The sequence below is a fragment of the Cervus elaphus genome, chromosome 22 (genome assembly GCF_910594005.1).
Source record: "Cervus elaphus chromosome 22, mCerEla1.1, whole genome shotgun sequence".
NCBI lineage: Eukaryota > Metazoa > Chordata > Mammalia > Artiodactyla > Cervidae > Cervus > Cervus elaphus.
This window is the reverse complement of record NC_057836.1, coordinates 51,452,502-51,474,459: the sequence shown is the minus strand read 5'-3', so window position 1 is coordinate 51,474,459 and position 21,958 is coordinate 51,452,502. Positions and strand designations below refer to the sequence as shown.

Here is a 21,958-nt window from a genome sequence, read left to right as displayed (position 1 = left end):
CCCGATCACCCCCGCCCGGCTCCCCCCATGCTCCCGCCTTCGCGGGCATTCTCGCCGCCCTCGAGGCGCCTGGGCACGCGTGTCACGCCCTCTGCGGAGACCGACTTTCCTCTCCTCTCGACCCGCTCCCGGCACTTCAAAACCTCCAAGCGAGCTTTTCTCTTGGTGTGCTGTCATTGTTTAAAGGGTCTGACTCGCCTGCACATCCTAGATGCTCAATTAAAGTGACCGTAAAGGGAGACGCTCTCTCTTCTGCAAACACAGAACTGGAGGTACTGGGTGGGGAGGGGAGACTGGTCAGCAGGAAATCTCCTTGCATCCTAAAATCCGTTGACCCGAGTGCCAAGACCAGCCACGTCGCCCGGGGGTAGGGGCCGGACTCCCTTCCAAGACCTCCACCCCTCCGCCCCTCCCCTCTCTGCTCCGCTTCTCACAGCCTTCCAGCCTCGCCCTGGACCCCCGCGGTCACGTGACCAGCATCCCCACCTTGGGGTACACCCCCCCACCCCCGCCCCACGCGCACAGCTGGAGGCCGGTCCCCGCCCTCCCCCGGGAGCAGCGGCGCCGGAGCGGGCGCGGTGCATTGTGGGCAGAGGGGCGGGGGTTGGGAAGATGGCGGCTCCCAGCCTCCTGAACTGGAGGCGGGTTTCCTCCTTCACGGGGCCGGTTCCCCGCGCCCGGCACGGACACCGAGCGGTGGCCATCCGGGAGCTGATGATCATCTTTGGCGGGGGCAACGAAGGCATCGCGGACGAGCTGCACGTCTACAACACCGGTAGGCGCGGCGGCGGTTCTTCGGCCCCGCCTGCGGGAGCCGCGGAGGGGGAGGGGAGGTGAGGCGGCGGCCGCGGCCCTGACAGCTGTCACCGCCGGGTCACTGCCTTCTCCTACCGGCGGCGGGGAGTGCGGCTCGGCCGGTTGGCCCGCTGCCGCAGCGTCCCGGGCCGTAGCTCCGTTTCCCCCGGTTCCGCTGGGGCGGAACCGGCCCCGGAGTGGGGCGAGCCGGCCCTCTGGCAGACGGTCGTGGACACCCCCCCCCCCCCCCCCCCCCCCGGCCCGCGCCAACGCTGCTGGCGGACGTAGGCGAGAGAGACTGTTTCCACCCGCCTGGGCCTCTTCCCGAAGTCTCGCCCACTCCGGTGCCCCGAGATCCCTCCCTGTCAAAACCCAACTCCAAACCAGCGCTCCTCGGGGCCTTTCTTGTCTTTGCTTTCCTTCCTTCGTAGGAAGAGAATATAGGGGGAATGAGGAGGGAAAAGGAAAGGCCTTCTGGTACTTTCACCCCCATCTGAGCCCCGTATCTGGCAGGTGGCAGTCAAGATTTTTACCCCGTTCTCAGTGCTCTTAACTGGCGGGGAAGTGGTTCGTGGGTGAGACCTGCGCCTGGGTCTGCGCAGTTGGGTTTGTGTGCCCAAGCTCAGCCGTTCGGCGCTCGATCGGGGAGGGCCGTCGGCTTCAGCACCGTTGCGGATGAGAAATGCCTCGGGCCGCGGAGGCCCTTGCCCTTGAGTACCTCTGTGGAATATAAGGGAGGTTGGAATTTCATTTTTTTTCCCACTTGTAAATGCGCCAGCTGTCATAAGGAAGCTGTTTTCTTGATGTAACGTTAATTAATGAGTTTCAGATCAACGTCGCGATCCATAACTTTTTTCTGGCCGAATAGCTTAATCGTAGTGGTCATTTAGAAATGAATAAAATGGTGGAGTAGGAGAAATTTTTTATTTTCTCACCTTCTCCTCCTTCTGGCACCCCAGCCTAAAAAGTTAGAAAGTTAGTCAGTACTTGGGTAGAATGTGAAAACCTTGGCTTTGAAGTTAAGTCAGACCCAGTTTGAATTTTGCTCTGCCAGTTGCTTAGGATCAGCGCTAAAGTTAAGTAAACCTAAGTGTCAGATTTTTCACTTGTAAAATGGAGAGCATGATACTCCCCAAGTAGGGTTTTTGTTGAGAAGTTAAATGATATATAGATCAAGGTTTTTCAGCAGCATGTCTGTTGATATTTGAACCGGATAATTTTTGGTTTTAGGGGGCTGCACTGTGCCTTGGGCTTCCCTGGTGGCTCACGATAAAGAATTGGCCTGCAATGCGGAGCTAACCCTAACCTGGGATGGTCACTGAGTTGGGAAGCTCCCCTGGAGGAAGGCATGGCAACCCACTCCAGTATTCTTGCCTGGAGAATCCCCAGGCACAGAGGAGCCTGGCGGGCTACAGTCCCTGGTGTCGCAGAGTCAGACACGACTGAGCGACTAAGCCCACGGATACTGTGCATTGTAAGATGTTTGGCAGTCCTAGTCCTCTACCCGCTAGCTGCTAGTACTCCCGCCCTTCCACTTATGACAGCTAAAAATTTTTTATTTGTCCCTGACCGGGCAAAATCATTTCCAATTAAGAACCACTGATATAAACGATCTTTATAAAAGTACATACTCATAGTTTATGATAACTGTTTATTATAATTTGTTTTCATTTTATTTTGGCAACTAGTTACAAATCAGTGGTTTCTACCAGCTGTTAGAGGAGACATCCCCCCAGGCTGCGCTGCGCATGGATTTGTCTGTGATGGCACCAGAATATTAGTGTTTGGGGGAATGGTTGAATATGGAAGATACAGCAACGAGTTATATGAGTTACAAGTAAGTGTATTTCAAATTTATTATCTCAGACTGAAATATTAATAATGATATTGCTCTTAATTCTTTGAAAGATTGCAAAATATTTCATTAACATGCTGAAGATAAGTGTGAGCTCCACATTTTATAGCTTCAAGGAAAATGTTTCCACTTCACTACAAAGCCAAAGTTTCTAATGTAATTCTTTTTCCAATACCCAGTGCAACATTTGTAACATTAAGATATCTGTTACTTAGCATCAGTTGTACAAGTTATATTTGGGCTTTTGTATCTTAGTGCAGTCTTTCTTAAGCTTTAGCCTGCAACAGAAGCAAGGGGGAGGGTTTGTGAAAACAGATTGCTGAGCTGCGCCCTCAGAGTTTCTGAATCAGTATTGTCTACAGAGAATTTGCATTCCTACTAAATTCACACCTGCTGCTGATCCCCAGACTGTATCTTTTGGAAAACTTCTGCCTTAGTTATAAAAATTGTTCCTCTAACACTAATAATCACAGCTCCCCCTTCCACCACTGGCAATACATACAAAAGAGGTAACAGTTTCAGATAGCCTTCCAAATTTGACTCTCCAATGAACCGGATGTAGAGCCCACGGTGACAGCCCTGACTAATTTTGATTCCTAAACTGTGCTTATATTCCTAAGGCTGTGATCATGAGGGTATTTGGTAGTTGGCAAATGTAGATGGATTATGCCTGTTTATAAGCAGTTCTTTTAAAAAAATTTCAATCCCTGACTAGAGAGTAAGTTTTGGAGTTTGGTTTGTTAAATGGTCTTTACATTGGACTTCCCTAGCAGGCCAGTGGTTAAGACTGCGCTTCCACGGCAGGGAGCACAGGGTCTGTCCCTGGTTGGGGAACTAAGATCCCACGTGCCCTGTGGTGTAGCAAAGAAAAAAAAATTGTTTTTTATGATCTTTATGTTTATTTAAAGATTAAAATATATACCATTCATGGATTAACTAATTTCAAAAGGTGAGAGTGCATAAATTACATGTAATCTTAAAGTTGTAAATAATTTTGAATTCTTCGTTTGGAAAATATTGGGTTGGCCAAAAGTTCATTTGAGTTTCCCCATGATGTGTTGCTGAAAAACTCAAACTTTTTTGCCAACCCAGTATTTTATGTTTACTAGTGTTAATGATTATTAGCTTAGTTTGCCATTGTGGAAAGCTGTGAATATGGAAGACAAGACTGATTTTCTGTTGGAACACTCATTTTAATTTCAGAATTTATCTGGTTATTTGTCATTTGTCCCCAGAGTAGTTTATTGAAGCCTTCTGATTGGATTCAGATTAAAATGTATTGGTATGATATTTTAGTATTTTAACAGGAATATTTCGTGATTTTGTCTAAGTGTATTTATGCTCTTTTTTTAGGCAAGTCGTTGGTTATGGAAAAAAGTGAAACCCCATCCCCCTTCTTCTGGTTCACCTCCTTGTCCTCGGCTGGGACATAGCTTCTCTTTATATGGTAACAAATGCTATTTATTTGGTGGACTGGCAAATGAAAGTGAAGATTCAAACAATAATGTTCCCAGGTATGCCAACACTTTTTCAGATCAAATGTTTATTTTATGATTTAGATTAAGAACATGTAATTTCTTCCATCTTTAATTATTAAAAGCAATGAAGCTTATCCCTTTGCATTTGAACCTAACAGTGAAAAAATTTGTGTCCATTTGTGATTTTTCCTTAGTCCCTGGAGTATATCAGTTTTCAAAACTGTGCCTTTTTAAATCAAATCATCTTACTAAATTGGTATTAATATAACTGCTTGTGGCAGTTATATTGTATATGTTGAGCCATAATGTTGTAAGTGATAATGAAAAGTAACAAATGGTTATTTACAAAGTATATTTCTCTGGGAATTTGGTGACAAAAATCTGAATATCAAATGAAGGCCATCATTTCCATTTTTCACAAAGGAAGCTGTTAAGAGTGGTTCACACAAGCAAATACCTTTAGAACCAATCCTCTTCTCTTTTCAAACAGAATTAATCACTGCCTCTTTTCTTATTGCATAATATTTTGATGACATGGTCATGATAGCATTCAGAATTTGGAGGTTTAGAGTCCATAAGGCTGTTTTCTGATTCACTGCTTAACCAATTATGTGTCCTTTAGTGGAAGTAATCTAAACCTGTTTTCCTTCACTGTGAAATGGGAGTGATTAACTACCTACCTTCCAGTGTCACTGTGATTACTAAATAAGATAATTGGCATAATTTTCAAAGCACTTTCCAGTTGCCATCAGCAATATCAGTAGTTGTCGTCCCTGTTATAATGTGTCTTTTTACCTATATTAGGTTGGTTTTAGAGCCTTAACTTTTTTTCCCCCTACAAACTTAAAAAAAATAACATATGCTAAAACTACATAGAAAATTTGGAAACTAGAGAAAAAGAGGAAAAAAATGTATCCCCCACACTAATCCAGATACTTTTAGTACATGTCTTTTTTCATTTTTCCATTAAACAGATTTCTTTTGAGATACTGACTTGTGAAATTCAAGGAATTAGACAATTTACAAAGTTTTTTCTCACAGGATCCCTGTTCCCCAACATAGGCAGCCACATATAATTCAATTTGATGTGTATGTTTTGGGAACTTTTTCATATAACACATTGTATTAGTCAGTTTTTGTTGTGTTAAAGGTAAGTTTCTCAAGTTTATGCTGGTTGAGAGAATAACTAGATACATGTGATGCTTTTTAAAGCCTTGATTAAAGCCAGCACATTAATTTCTGTTGACATTCCATTGTTCAAAGCAAGCTATAAGGCCAAGACCTGAGTGGGTGATGCAAGGATACATGTTCTGCTTTCTGGGAGAAGGGACGTGGGAATATTAATCTGATTCTACTCATTTCTTTTTTTTAACATAAGTGAGAACTTTCCTTTTGTTTTATGACTTTGGGTGTTTACTTGTTTCGGTTTTGTTTGTTTTTTTACCTTTAATAATATATCTTTACCTGGCAGTAGATATGGATTGGCCTATTTTTAACGGTGGAAAAGTAGTCTGAATTTTGCAAATTATCTAACCATTCCTCTACAGATGGGCACTTAAATATTTCCATTTTGCTATTATAGTTTTTGCATAATATGAATTTTTTTGCAGGATTGATACTTATAAATGGAATTGGGAAGGAGATGGTGGTGACCAAAGGATACATCTTAAGTTTGTTCAGTTCAGTTCAGTTCAGTTGCTGAGTCGTGTCTGACTCTGCGACCCCATGAACTGCCCCACGCCAGGCCTCCCTATCCATCACCAACTCCCGGAGTTGACCCAAACTCATGTCCATTGAGTGAGTGATGCCATCCAACCATCTCATCCTCTGTTGTCCCCTTCTCCTCCCGCCTTCAATCTTTTCCACCATCAGGGTCTTTTCAAATGAGTCAGCTCTTTGCATCAGGTGGCCAAAAAATTGGAGTTTCAGCTTCAGCATCAGTCCTTCCAATGAACACCCAGGACTGATCTCCTTTAGGATGGACTGGTTGGATCTCCTTGGAGTCCAAGGGACTCTCAAGAGTCTTCTCCAACACCACAGTTCAAAAGCATCAATTCTCTGCACTCAGCTTTCTTTATAGTCCAACTCTCACATCCATACATGACTACTGGAAAAACTATAGCCTTGGCTAGACAGACCTTTGTTGAGAAAGTAATGTCTCTGCTTTTTAATATGCTGTCTAGGTTGGTCATAACTTTCCTTCCAAGGAGTAAGCAGTCTTTTAGTTTCATGGTTACAGTCATCATCTGCAGTGATTTTGGAGCCCAAAAAAATAAAGTCAGCCACTGTTTCCGCTGTTTTCCTATCTGTTTGCCATGAAATGATGGGACCAGATGCCATGATCTTAGTTTTCTGAATGTTGAACTTTAAGCCAACTTTTTCACTCTCTTTCACTTTCATCACGAGGCTCTTTAGTTCTTCTTCACTTTCTGCCATAAGGGTGGTGTCATCTGCATATCTGAGGTTATTGGTATTTCTCCCAGCAATCTTGATTCCAGCTTGTGCTTCATCCAGCCCAGTGTTTCTCATGATGTACTCTGCATATAAGTTAAATAGCACGGTGACATTATGCAGCCTTGACGTACTCCTTTTCCTATTTGGAACCAGTCTGTTCCATGTCCAGTTCTAACTGTTGCTTCCTGACCTGCATACAGATTTCTCAAGAGGCAGGTCAGGTGGTCTGGTATTCCCATTTCTTGAAGAATTTTCCACAGCTTATTGTGATCCACTACAGTCACAGTCTTTGGCATAGTCAATAAAGCAGAAATAGATGTTTTTCTAGAACTCTTTTGCTTTCTCAATGATCCAGCGAATGTTGAAAATTTGATCTCTGGTTCCTCTGCCTTTTCTAAAACCATCTTGAACATCTGGAAGTTCACGGTTCACAGAGTGTTGAAGCCTGGCTTGGAGAATTTTGAGAATTACTTTACTAGCATGTGAGATGAATGCAATTGTGCAGTAGTTGTGAGTATTCTTTGGCATTGCCTTTCTTTGGGATTGGAATGAAAACAGATCTTTTTCAGTCCTATGGCCACTGCTGAGTTTTCCAAATTTGCTGACATGTTGAGTGCAGCACTTTCACAGCATCATCTTTTAGAATTTGAAATAGCTCAACTGGAATTCCATCACCTCCACTAGCTTTATTCGTAGTGATGCTTCCTCAGGCCCACTTGACTTCACATTCCAGGATGTCTAGCTCTAGGTGAGTGATCGCACCCTCATGATTATCTGGGTTGTGAAGATCTTTTTTATACAGTTCTTCTGTATATTCTTGCCTCCTCTTCTTAATACCTTCTGCTTCTGTTAGGTCCATACCATTTCTGTCCTTTATTGAGCCCATCTTTGTATGAAATGTTCCCATGGTATCTTTAATTTTCTTGAAGAGATCTCTAGTCTTTCCCATTCTATTGTTTTCCTCTATTTCTTTGCACTGATCACTGAGGAAGGCTTTCTTATCTATCCTGGCTGTTCTTTGGAACTCTGCATTCAAATGGGTATATCTTTTCTCCTTTGCTTTTCACTTCTCTTCTTTTCACAGCTATTTGTAAGGCCTCCTCAGACAGCCATTTTGCTTTTTTGCATTTCTTTTTCTTGGGGATGGTCTTGATCCCTGTCTCCTGTACAGTGTCACAAACCTCCGTCCATAGTTCATCAGGAACTCTATCAGATCTAGTCCTTTAAATCTACTTTTCACTTCTACTGTATAATCATAAGGGATTTGTTTTAGGTCATACCTGAATGGTTTCGTGGTTTTCCCTACTTTCTTCAATTTAAGTCTGAATTTGGCAATAAGGAGTTCATGATCTGAGCTACAGTCAGCTCCCGGTCTTGTTTTTGCTGACTACAAAGCTTCTCCATCTTTGGCTGCAAAGAATATAATCAGTCCGATTTCGGTGTTGACCATTTGGTGATGTCCATGTGTAGAGTCTTCTCTTGTGTTGTTGGAAGAGGGTGTTGCTATGACCAGTGTGTTCTCTTGGCAAAATTCTGTTAGCTTTTGCCTTGCTTCATTCTGTACTCCAAGGGCAAATTTGCCTGTTACTGGTGTTTCTTGACTTCCTACTTTTGCATTCCAGTCCCCTATAATGAAAAGGACATCTTTTTTGGGTGTTAGTTCTAGTTAGGTACTCCTGAATCAACCTCCAAAGAGATGGAACAATTTTATACTCCTAATGGCAGCATATAAGAGTGCCTTACACGCCTGGCAATACTGAATCACCTCACTCTTTGTAATTTTTGCCAATATAATTGATGAAATATATTTCATAGGTTCATTTTGATTTAATTTTAAACTAGAAATGAGCTTCATTAACAGTGCTTATTGAATATTTACAATTCCTTCTCTGAAATTGTTTAGGTCCATGTTTATTTTTGTTTAAAAATTGATAATATACCATAAAATTCATCCTTTTTATATGTATAGTTCATAGATTTTTAGTAATTTATAGTGTTGTGTAACCATCACCACAATCCAATTCTAGAATATTTCCATCATTCCAAGAAGAAACTTTTTCTTATTAGAGGATAATTGCTTTACAGTGTTGTGGTAGTCTCTATGGGCTTCCCAGGTGGTTCAGACGGTGGTCTCTGCTGTATATCAGCTCGAATCAGTCATAATTATATATATACATATATCCCCTCACTCTGTAGACTCCCTTGCCCCACATTCCACTCGTCTAGGTCATCACAGAGGCCAGGCTGGGCTCTCTCTTTGCTATATACCAGTTTCCCACTAGTTACCTGCTTTACACATGATAGTTACCTATGTCAATGCTACTTTTTCAGTTTCTCCTAGCCTGTCCTCCCCTCTCTGTGTCCACAAGTCCATTCTCTATATCTGTGTTTCCATTTCTTCTCTGTAAATAGGTTCACCAGTACTCCTTTCCTAGATTCCATATATATGAGTTACTATAAGAAACTTCTTATTCATTTGCAGTCAGTCCTCATTCCCATACCAATACCCATGTAACTACCAGACTGTCTCTGTAGATTAGCTTTTTCTGAACATTTCATAAATGTGTGATTTTGTGCATTGATCTTCTTTCACTTAGTGTAATATTGAGGTTTCACCATACTGTAGCATGTATCAAATGTTTTTTGCTTTTTATTATTGAGTAATACTCCATTGTATTGATAAGTCACATTTTATTTATCTGTCGTCAGTTGATAGACATTTGGATTGTTTCCAGTTTGGGCCTCTTGTAATAATGCTGTTATCATTTGCCTACAAGTCTTTCTATGGATATGTATTCATTGCTCTTGATTAGATACCTAGTATTAGAACTAATGAGTCATGTGAGAAATTTATATTTAACTTTTTAAGCACTACCAGACTGTTTTCCAGTGACTACCATTTTACCTTCCCACCAGCAGTGTATAAGGGTTCCAAATTTTCCACATCCTTGCTAACATTGTTTTTGTCTGTCTTTTTGACTGTAGCCAACCTAGTGGGTATAAGGTCATGTCTTATTATGGTTTTGGTTTGCATTTCCCTATAGACCAATGATGTTGAGTTTCTTTTCATGAGCTTTTTAGCCATTTATATATCTTCTTTGGTGAAATTTCTATTCAAATCTTTGTTCATTTTAAATTTAAATTGTTTGAGATAGATGGCCAATAGGCACAAGGATAGTTGCTGAACCTTGCTAATTATTAGAGAAATGCAAATCAGAATAGCAGTCAGGTACCACCTCACACTGGTCAGAATGGCCATCATTAAAAAGTCTACAAATAACAAATGCTCAAGAGGTTATGGAGAAAAGGAAACTCTCCTACACTGTTGACAGGAATACGAATTGGTATAGCCACTATGGAAAATAGTGTGAAAGTTTCTCAAACTACCAAACGTCATATGATCCAACAATTCCACTCCTGGGCATTTTTCCAGAAAAAACTATAATTCAAAAAGATACATTGCACACCTATGTTCATAGCAGCACAGTTCCCAATACTCAAGGCATGGAGACAACCTAAATGTCTATAGACAGACAGATGGATAAAGAAGATGTGGTGCGTATATATAATGGAATACTGCTAGGCCATAAAAAGAATGGAATACTGCTGTTTGCAATAACACGGGTAGACCTAGAGGTGATCATACTCAGTGAAGTAAGTCAAAAAGAGAAAGACAAATACCATGTATCACTTATATGTGGAATCTAATATATTATACAAGTTTATTTATGAGACAGAAATTGACTCACAGACATAGAGTACAGACTTGTGGTTGCCATGGGGGAGGGATGGATTGAAAGTTTCAGATTAGCAGATGCAAACTATCATATAGAGCTGGGTAAACAACAAGGTTCTGTGTAGCCCAGGGAACTATATTCAATGTCCTGTGATAAACCATCATAGAAAGGCATATAAAAAGGAATGTATGTAGATGTGTGTTACTGAGCCACTTTGCTGTGCAGCAGAGATTAATGTAACACTGTAAATCAACTATATTCAATAAAATAAATTAAAAAATAAAATTTAGTTGCTAGTATTCTTGTTATTGAGTTGTAAGACTTCTTTATATATTCTAGATACAAGTTTGTTTTTTAAAAAATGAAATACATGATTTGCTAATATGGATTATGCTTTTAGCATCCTTTTTAAGAACTGTTTGCCTATCTCAAGGTTATAAAGATATGTTCCTCTATTTTGTTCTAAAAGTTCTGTAGTTTTATCCTTTACGTTTATATCTGTGGTTCTTTTTGAGGTAATTTTTAATGCCTAAAGTAACTGAGTGAATTCATCCTTTTACATATGGATATTCAATTTTCCCAACACTATTCTTTGTAAAGATTATCCTTTCCTCATTATATTGTTTTGGCATCTTTGTTGACTATCAATTGACCATAAAAGTAAGAGTTTATTTTTAGACTTCTAATTCTGTTCCACTGATCTATATGTCTGGTCTTACACCAGTACCACACTGTCTTAATTACTGTAGCTTTGTAGTAAGTTTTGAAATAACTTACTAAGTTCTCAAATTTTATTCTTTTTTCAAGAGTGTTTTCACTATTCTGAAGCCTTTGCATTTCTGTGTAAATTTTAGGATCGTCTTGCCAGTTTCTGCAAAAAGTTCTCCTAAGATTTTGATAGGGAATGTGTTGACTGGATATGTCAGTATTTGAAGAGTTTCTATCTTATTAGCATTGAGTCTTCTAGTCTATAAACATGGAATGTCTCTACATTTATTTAGATCTTCTTTAGGTTGTTAGTCAGCAGTGTTTTCAGATTTTCAGTGTACTAATCTTGCTCTTGTTTTGTTAAATTTATTTTTAATTTTTTATTCTTTTTGATGACATTGTGACTAGATTTGGCTTCTTAATTTCATTTTTGGATTGTTCATTGCTAGCATATAGAAATAAAGTTGGTCTCTCTCTATTGATCTTAACCAGTATATTGATCTTGTATCCAGTGACAAGATTTTATTATTCTAATCATATTTTCATGGATTACAGTTTTTCTTTTTATTACTGTTTTTTTATATGTTCTAAATATTTATATTTTCTAAATAATATTTTCCAAGTCTTTTGTTTGCTCCCCCCCTTTTAAGAGTTTTCCTTTTTCCTTTATCAAGTATGATGATATATATATTTTTTAATGGCTTTCTGGCTTTCTGTCCTGCTTATTAAGAAGACTTTCCTATCCCAAAACTATAAAAGTAATTTTTCTATCATTTTTTTCTAGTATGTTCACAGCTTTGTTTTTTATGTTTAAAATATTAATGCACTTGCAATATATTTTTGTAGCTTTTTACTTTTTCTTCTGAATGAATTTTCGGTTCTCCCACAACCATTTGTTAAATAAGCCAATCTTCTTCCACCTCCCCACTGTTTTGAAGTCCCATCTTTATCATATCTTAATTCTCCTAGAAATGGGTCTTTTTCTAGTCTCTCCACCCCAGGGGTTACAAACTACTCTTTGTATGTAAAATTTAGCTTACTGCCTTTTTGCTAGTAAGTTTCATTGGAACACAGCCATTCCTGTTTATATACATGTTGTCTCTGGCTGCTTTCTTATTAAAAGAATAGAGTAGAATTGAACTTATGATGTATAAAGCCTAAAATATTTACTATCTAGCTCTTTATAGAAAAATATTATCAGCTTTTATTCTAAACTCTTCTGTTTCATTAATATACTTAATATTTACCTATCATTAAGTGATGTTTGCTATAAGTTTCCATTATATGCCTTTGGTCAGATTAAGGGAGCTTTTTTAAAAAAATTAAATATACATACACATATGAAGTATGTTGTTGTTCAGTCACTGAATCATGTCTGATTCCATACTGCTTTGTGAAATATCATGTCATGTGCCTTGTTCTCAGTTGTGTCCGCCTCTGACCCCACGGACTGTGACCTGCCAGGCTCCTCTGTGGATGGGATTATGAAGTATAGTTGTATAATATTATCTAAGTTTTAGGTGTACAATATAGTGATTCACAATTTTTTGAGGTTATACTCCATTTATAGTTATTACAAAATATTGGCTATATTCGCTGTGTTGTACAATATGTTCTTGTAGCTTATTTTATACCTAATAGTTTGTACCTCTTCATCCCCTCCCTCTATGCTTCCTCCCTTCCCTCTCTCTGCTGGTAACCATTACTTTGTCCTTTATATCTGTGAGTCTGATTCTTTTTTGTTATACTTAGTAATTTGTTGTATTTTTTAAATTTCCTGTATATAAGGAAGTTTTCTTAAATCTGTAGTTAGACAATTCTTTTCTCTTTTTAACCAAAAGTGTATGTTGAGCATAATTTAGAAAAATTTTCAAATAGAAAGTTTTTTTATTGTCACTAATATCTAGTTTTATTATGCTGAATTAAAAAAAATATGGTCTATGGAGTTTCTTCTTTTTAGTGATTATTTTTGTGGTCTATTTCACAGTCATTTTTTGTAACTATTTCATAGTTGTTCATAAGATCATGAGTTCTTGACTGTTTGGGTAAAAGGTTCTTTTTTAAATCAGTCTTAAATTATTATTCAAAACTGTTTTATGCTATAGATATTAGTCATATCAACTTCTGAATGACATGTTAAAATCTCCCAGTGTGATTGTGAATTTGTGTTTTGTTCCTTATATATAATTTCAACCTGTGTATATTATTTTGTTACAGACTTACCTTTGGTAAATAGGACTAACAGTTAATTAGTATGAACTGTTACAGCATACTGGCTAGCATTTATTCTGACCTGTTTAAATCTATGCCATATCAGTTGTTAAATAGTTTGATTATCATCCTTGCTATGCTTCCCTTGTGGCTCAGCTGGTAAAGAATCTGCCTGCAATATAGGAGACCTGGGTTTGATCCCTGGATTGGGAAGATCCTCTGGAGAAGGGAAAGGCTACCCACTCCAATATTCTGGCCTGGAGAATTTCATGGACTGTATAGTCCTTGGGGTCACAAAGAGTCGGACATGACTCAGCGGCTTTCACTTTCACTTGTTGTTAATACCTTATAGTTGGATTTGGGGTTCTTTTGATTCCCCTACACACGCCCTACCTTGAAGAGACTTAGTCTTATAATAGGGAAGTTTTTTCCTGCCCATGTAATTTTGTCTTCCATTAACTCGGCTTGTTGTTGCTTCTCCATACCCCTTTCTCTTCCTTTGCTAGATTTGTAAAAGTTGTGATGAGGGTGAATATTTGTGTAAGTGTATTTATATAATTTTTATTTCCTGTTCTGTGAACTGCCTATTTATGCCTTTTACCTATGTCTATTGTGTGATTGGTCATTATCTTGGTTTCTTGATTTTATAGGTCTTTATAGTAAGAAAATTTGATCTCTTTTCTGTGATGTATACGAAATTGTTTTCAATTTTTCTTTTCTCTTTTGACACTTTATAGTTGTTGTTTTTCCTATCCTATCTCTATAGATTATGCTTTTTTTTTATCTTCATTTTTCTTGATTTATTGTTTTTCTCTGATTCATTCCTTCCTTCTAATGATTTGAAAATTATACATGCTATTTCTGTGCTTCCTTTTGTTGCTTGGAAATTATCCCACACATTTAAACCAAAGATGCCTTTTCATCTTTGGAAATAGATTATCTTTATCTGCAGCCTTTTTTTGCTTACTCCCTTTTTTATGTTGTGTAGACTTGTGAATCTTATTCCAAATGACAATAATGTTAAGAAACTAAGTTTTTGATTAGTCTTTCTCAGTGATTATTTAGCCCTCACAACCACAGTTATCAACATCAATTTAAATTTAATTATAAATTACTAGTTTATTTGTACAACCGTTTCTTTTATTCAGTGTATTCCTTCTTGGATTTCTTTTTATTTTTCCTGGATGATCTAGAATCATTTCTTCCAAAACAAATTATATGGCTAAACTTTGAAGTTTTATATGTTCTGAAATGTTTCATTTTGCCTTCATACTTGAGTAATAATTTGATTACTCAATTTATTGAGAAATAGATTCCTATGAAAGTCATTTTGCTGAAAACATAGAAAACATCCATGTCACAGATGAGAAGTCTAATGCCAATTTCTAGAGTGAAAAAGCTATGTAGGACATTGCTATAACATTATAGAGTGAAAATTTATAAAGAAAAAAAAGTTGCAAAGCAACATTTGTAGTATACCTCGCTTATGTGTATGTAGCTATCCATAGAGAGATCTGAAAGGGTATTTACTAATTACTGTCAGTAGTGATTGTTCCGGTTATCTAGTACCATATAATAAATTGCCCCAAAAGTTAGTGATGAAAAATAGCAACCATTTTATTGTGTCCTTGGATTCTGTCCTTTGAAAATTCATATGGGACACAGCAGTGCTGGCTAGGCCCTCAGATGGGAAGGCTTGAATGGTCACTCCCACGTCTGATGCCTCAGCTGGGATGGCTGAAGGATGGACTCAACTAGGACTGTCATCCTGTGTGCCTATGTGTGTCCTGTTCAGATGGTGGTTTTGTGACAGTTGAACTTTAATGGAGGTTCAGGATTCCGAATGCAAGTGTCACTGGTGAAGCTGCATTGGTCTTCTGTGACTCAGCCCCAGAAGTCACATAGTGTCATTTCACTGTACTCTATTAGTTAAAGCAGTCACAACCTACACAGCACCAAGGGGAGCGGACATAAAACCTACTTCCTGTAGGGAAGAAGGTCAGGGAATTTGAGGCTGTGTTTTGAAATCATCGCGGTATTGTCATGGACATGCATGTTGGCTGTATGGTGGCAGGTGTTTTTAATCTCTTCTGTTCACTGGTGAACCCCACAAGAGTGCCTGGTACACAGTAATGTTTGATAAATAGCATTGAATGAATGAGTTACGGGCTTTCTGCTCTCCTAATATTTTTCTGTTCTGTATGACTTTTTCACAGTAAGCATATATTATTTTTATAAATAGAAATACAAAGCTAATAAAAGGTATATATATATATTAATGTTTTAATTTCTTTTATTATATCCTAGATATTTAAATGACTTCTATGAGTTGGAGCTACAGCATGGTTCTGGTGTTGTGGGTTGGAGCATTCCAGTGACTAAGGGGATTGTGCCTTCGCCAAGAGAATCCCACACAGCTGTTATATATTGCAAAAGAGATTCTGGAAGTCCTAAAATGTATGTTTTTGGTGGAATGTGTGGTGCTCGCCTGGATGATCTATGGCAACTTGACTTAGGTAAGCTTACGTTGATTCAGGCTCAGAAATTCTTTATGATTGATAAAGGCAAATATAAAAATTGCCTTGAAAAATATTTTTATTACAGTATTGAGTTGTACTTAGATTTAATATGAATGGTTGCTGATGAGTCGAGTTGAACAAATGAATGTTTGATTTATGATAGTAACACTCCTGGGCTCCCTGTAAGTAGGGTCACCATATGTTCTGGTTTGCCTTTAATGGTCCTGTTTTATGCTTATTGTCTCTTGTAATTAGCAGTAGTACCTCCTCTCACTCGGTGAAGTGGCCCGGTTGAGGATGATTGAATTTATGTGGTTACCCTGTCTACAGTAATTGTGACATTAGTAATGTTATAGCTGGTCGATAAAAAAAAAAAAACTCTGCATAGCTATTTTAAGGGACCATAGGAATGAATATTTGGAAGATACATGTGCTGTCACTTCTGAGTGTCTTCTGCACAGTGTGCTCTTACTTAAAATGTTAAAAACCTTAATCTGGTCTTAATTCAAAATTGTTTGCACCCTAAATACACCTCTCCATTGCAAATACTAACATTCAATATAAGTAGATTTCTGTGATTGGTAATTTGTGTCAGTTGGAAATGTTTAAGATGAAATTCAAATAGTGGTTTTGAAACATTTTAGCTTCATTTTGGTAGGTCCCTTTTTTAAAAAAAATTCTGGAAGTTGAGGTAATTTGCTATTATTAGATTAAGTTGCTAATATACTTGTTTTTATTTTTAGAAACTATGTCATGGTCAAAACCAGAAACTAAAGGGACAGTACCACTTCCACGAAGCCTTCATACAGCCAGTGTTATAGGAAATAAGTATGGTGTTATTTTGTCTTTTGGTCTTTTTTTCTTTTTAACAAACTTAAGATATGTACCAAGAAAAGTGATGCTGCTAGTTTCTTGAAGATGATTTGATAATGCTTGATTGCACTTACTGAAACCAGAATAATATGTGTACAGGAGCTAAAATATCATGCATTTTCTTGTCGTACTCCCTCTTCTGCTTCTTTGCATTCCTTACGTCATGCACAGAGTAGATATTACATAAGGGGAAGGCAGAGTGATGTCAAACTTATCTGTCCTCCATCAATAGATTTGACATACGTTGTTTCTTCTTACACATTTTTGATAGTGCTTGATTCATACTCAGGTGTATATTTAGCTTCTGTGTTCAGTGATTGTACTTTGGATGGCATTATGGATAGAAGGTGGACTCTGTAACCAGATTACCTGAATTTAGGTCTCAGCTTGGATACTTGTACTGTCTGTTCAGGGCCAAGGAAACTTAATCTGTCTGTACTTCAGATTACTCGAGTATCAGTCAGTTCAGTTCAGTCACTCATTTGTGTCCGACTCTTTGTGACCCCATGGACTACAGCATGCCAGGCCTCCCTGTCCATCACCAGCTCCCAGAGTTTACTCAAACTCATGTCCATTGAGTCAGTGATGCCATCCAACCATCTCATCCTCTGTTGTCCCCTTCTCCTCCCACCTTCAATCTTTCCCAGCATCAGGGTCTTTTCAAATGAGTCAGCTCTTCGCATCAGGTGGCCAAAGTATTGGAGGTTAAGCTTCAGCATCAGTCCTTCCAATGAATATTCAGGACTGATTTCCTTTAGGATGGATTGGTTGGATCTCCTTGCAGTCCAACAAGGAACTCTCAAGAGGCTTCTCCAACACCGTAGTTCAAAGCATCAGTTCTTCAGCGCTCAGCTTTCTTTATAGTCCAACTGTCACATCCATACATGACTACTGGAAAAACCATAGCCTTGACTAGACAGACCTTTGTTGGCAAAGTAATGTCTCTGCTTTTCAATATGCTGTCTAGGTTGGTCATAACTTTTCTTCCAAGGAGTAAGCATCTTTTAATTTCATGGCTGCAGTCATCATCTGCAGTGATTTTGGAGCCCCCCAAAATAAAATCAGCCACTGTTTCCACTGTTTCCCCATCTATTTGCCATGAAGTGATGAGACTGGATGCCATGATCTTTGTTTTCTGCATGTTGAGCTTTAAACCAACTCGAGTATAGAATGGGGATAACAATAAAACCACCTTCATAACGCTCCCATGAGAACTGAATGAATCAGTACATACAAAATGCTTCCAACAGTGCCTGGTACATAAAGAGCACTCCTTCAAGGTTAACTGTCATCAACAAGTTCCCTTTTTAATGCATCACTGAGCCAGGATTAGGAATATTGTTTTAAGTAGAATTTAAGTAAGTACTTATCTCTGTAGAGACTTGATCTTAAAAGGTAATCTTTTAGGAGACAACAGTTGTAATTTAGAACCTCATTAGTTCTCAAAAAGTAATCATAAGCAAAATCTAATAAGATATTCATTTTTTTAAACAGCAGAACTCTTTTATAAAGTGTGGTTTTCTACTGGAACTGTAATATAGAAAACATTTTAAAAAATAAAGCTTCTCTGGTTGGTGTGAGGCTATGCCTCACGGCCTAAGCTCTGCCTGATGAGTCTTACCTCTTCAGTAACCACTGGGCATGTCTCAAGAACCTTTAGGGCTCTGAGGAACATAGTTTAATGTTTTTTATTTGATGATATAAGTGACCAAAGTTATATGAAACTGAATTCTCTTTGGTTACTATACACATCAATTCTGAATTTGACTTTGAATGTCATGCTTCTGACTGAGGTACCCCTTAGTATATTGCATACAATATTGATTTTCAAATGTGTTATAATTGAAATGTTTCCTACTTTAAATAACTGACCAGAGAGAAATAATTTTGATTCTGTATGGCTTCATAAAATTATAAACTCTAGAATGAAGACCACTTTATTCATTATCGTATTTGCATTTCCTTGACAGTGATAAGTGATTTTAAGAAGAAAACCAACTGCTTTATGTTTTCCTTTTGTTGTTGTTCAGGATGTACATATTTGGTGGATGGGTTCCACATAAGGGGGAGAATATTGAGACTTCACCTCATGATTGTGAATGGAGGTGTACTAGTTCATTTTCTTACCTGAATCTTGGTGAGTCTTTTAAGAATTACTTACTAAAATAAAATTTATTAATAAAATAATTATTATTATTTTATCATTTAAGAGAAGTTTATCAGTCAGGATATTTCTATGTTTAGATACAGCAGAATGGACCACTCTAGTATCAGATTCTCAGGAAGATAAAAAAAATTCAAGACCAAGACCAAGAGCTGGACACTGTGCTGTTGCAATTGGCACTCGATTATATTTTTGGAGTGGAAGAGATGGCTACAAAAAAGCACTGAATAGTCAAGTTTGCTGCAAGGATCTTTGGTATCTTGATACTGGTAGGTAAGAGTATTTAACAAACAAAATTTTTCTTTAGATAAATAAATAATCAAGTAATGTCTATCGTTTGAGCTTGCTGTCATGTCACTGTCTCTCTTTTTCATAATGAAAAATGAATGGAAGAAATGATATGTGTAGATATTTTCCATCCTAGAGGAGTTTCTTAATTTCCCTCTCATTGAGTTTAGAATGGATTTAGTGACTCTCTTCCGAAGGATAGAGTATGCAAAGGGAAAACTAGTGGCTTCGCAGTGTAGAAACCTGGCAAGCGTCACCTTAAGTAGTCAAGGTCAGTATCACTGGTGATAAGTTGCGTTGGCATCAGATAGTCCCTGCCTCCCATATCATGTGATAAGAAGATACTTCCCCTCTGTGGGACTTTCCCCCAAAATGCATAATACCATTCTAAATATGAGAACATATCAGACAAATCCAAACTGAGGGACATTGTAGACGTTTTACAGGATATGTGAACAGTATTCTTCAAAAGTTTAAAGTGATGAAAAACAAGGAAAGATTAAGAAATAAATAGTCACAGGTTGGAGGAGACTAAGGAGATATGATGACTAAATGTAAGGTGATATCCTGGAACAAAAACCAGGTAAAATCTGAATAGTCTGTAGTTTGGTTAATAAATAGTGTTGTTGTTTAGTTGCTCAGTTGTGTCCAGCTCTTTCCGTCCATGGGATTTCCCAGGCAAGAATACTGGAGTGGGATGCCATTTCCTTCTCCAGGGGATCTTCTGACCCAGGGATTGAACCCGTGTCTTATGCATTGGCAAGTGGGTTCTTTACCACTGAACAACCAGGGAAGCCTTGATAAATACTATTATTCCAGAGTTAATACTTTTAACAAGTGTGTTAGTATTTGGAAATACTGAGTAAAAGGTATATGGGAACTCTGCAATTCTTCTATAAATCTAAAATTATTCCAAAATAAAAAGTTTTTTTAAGAAGTATTATAATAAAAAAACAATTTTTAGTATAGAACTCACATCCATTTTTCAATGAATATTTACTGAATTATTGGTTGACAGCTGTGAGTAGGAACTGTTCTAAATGCTGAGAATACTTCAGTGAATAAGACTGATAACGTCTGTCCTGTCAAAGAACTTATATTCTATAAGAGAGTGTGAGGACAGAAGTTTGATGGCCAGTAATCAGAGAAATAAAATAAATTTAGCTTTGGGTAAGTATCTGAAGACTGTAAAATAGAACAATAAGATCGTAATGGGAGGTACTAGGAATGGGGTGAAGTGGGGTGGCTACTTGAGAATGGGTAGTCAGGAAAGGGTGAACTGGCATTTGAGATGTAATCCAAATGAAGAGGGCATGACAACCCATTCCAGTATTCTCGCCTGGAGAATTCCATGGACAGAGGAGCCTGGCGGGCTACAGTCCATAGGGTCGCGAATAGTCAGACACGGCTGAAGCGACTCAGCACAGCACAGCACCGAGTGATGAAAAAGCCAGGGGCTGGGGCAGGGAGGGGACGCTGCAGGAAGAATGAAGAGCAAGTATGAGGGCCCTGAGGTGCGAACACTTGGCGTGTTTGGCAACAGACCTGAGCTGAGCAAAAGAGTGTAGGCATGGTGATTAGAGCAATGACCACAGGACAGATCATGTAGGACCTGGAACATCATGGTAAAGGTTACATTGTTTTTAAAATACAGTGGTAGAGTGATTTATTAGTTTGGAGGAAAGATGTGTCATGATCTGATGTGTATTTTGGAATTGTCAATGAACTTGTGTGGAAAACAAATTGTAGGGGGCAAAAGTAGACACAGAGAGACAAAAAGAGGCTTTTGCAGTTGTCAAAGAAATCTTCAACTCTAGAGGTGGAGAAAGTGGGTAAGTTTGGAATGTATTTTGCAGTTCTTGTTAACAGAACTGACTGATGAGTTGGGTGTGGCAGTTGACAGAGAAAAGAAGGATGAAGTTTTTACCTTGAATAATATGGTGTTATTTCCATTTACTGAGATGGGAAAGATTGTGGAGAAAACAGGCTTGTGGAGAAAAAGAAAAGTTCCATTTAAACTTTGCTAAGTTTGAAATAAGGAGATCAGTTAAGCAGTTGAGGGAATAAAGAAATCTGGAAGGCAGTAGAGAAATCAGATCTGGAGACATAATATATGTTGTTTTATTTGAAAAGCAGTTATAAAACACACGTATGATTCTAGTTTTTCTTTTAAGTGTATAAACAGGAAAATCTGGAAGGATATACTGTATACCAAAGTAATAATAGCTAAGAGGTGAGATTATGTATTTTTTAAAAAGGTTTTCTCTCTTATCTGTATTTTCTACAGTAGCATGTGTTGCTTTTATAATGTAGAAAGTTTAATTTTAAAATTAAGATTAAAATATTTTTCAAGATACTTGGAAAAGTAATAAATGGAACAATTAAGTTAGAGACTAAATGCTTTCTATGCAAAAAGTAGAAAAATGAGCGTATTAGGCTAGGAGGTAGGAAAAAAATCCAGAAAATTGAACTTAGTGATTCATCTTTGAAGTTGGGAATTATGAGCTGAAGTCTAAGGATGAGATTCTAATCAGTCTCTGAGATTAGAAGAAAAATGTGCACATATAAATTTTTTCCAGTGGCAACTATGTTACTTTAACAAGATTCTCTAAGAGATCTGAGACTTTTAAAAGATTAAAAATCACTGTCTCTGAATGTCCAGTTTTTCATAAACCTTTCCATAAAAGGCTATAGACAGGAATATCTTATCTAAAAGTAATCATGGCAATTATCATGAAGATAAAATTTAGATTTTGCTTTTTCTCTTGCTAACTTGGCATCAGTTTGGGTTGGGAAGGATATAAAGGTTCTTCATCTTGCCTTTTTTTAAAACTTTTAGTTAAGTTTTGTGCACTTGAGAACATATAAAGATTAGT

The 21,958-nt window shown here is 38.1% G+C and overlaps 1 protein-coding gene across 1 annotated transcript in view; it reads left to right on the top strand.

Moving 5' to 3' along the window:
* Positions 1 to 57: 57 nt before the first annotated feature.
* The window catches only part of HCFC2 (host cell factor C2), a 43,932-nt gene continuing 22,031 nt past the window's right edge, over positions 58 to 21,958 (top strand). The window contains exons 1-7 of the mRNA XM_043881599.1: positions 58 to 775; positions 2,484 to 2,632; positions 4,004 to 4,164; positions 15,546 to 15,754; positions 16,501 to 16,585; positions 18,661 to 18,767; positions 18,875 to 19,063. Coding sequence (XP_043737534.1) covers positions 613 to 775; positions 2,484 to 2,632; positions 4,004 to 4,164; positions 15,546 to 15,754; positions 16,501 to 16,585; positions 18,661 to 18,767; positions 18,875 to 19,063 — 1,063 coding nt within the window. The 5' untranslated portion in view covers positions 58 to 612. The remainder of the gene's footprint in view (positions 776 to 2,483; positions 2,633 to 4,003; positions 4,165 to 15,545; positions 15,755 to 16,500; positions 16,586 to 18,660; positions 18,768 to 18,874; positions 19,064 to 21,958) is intronic.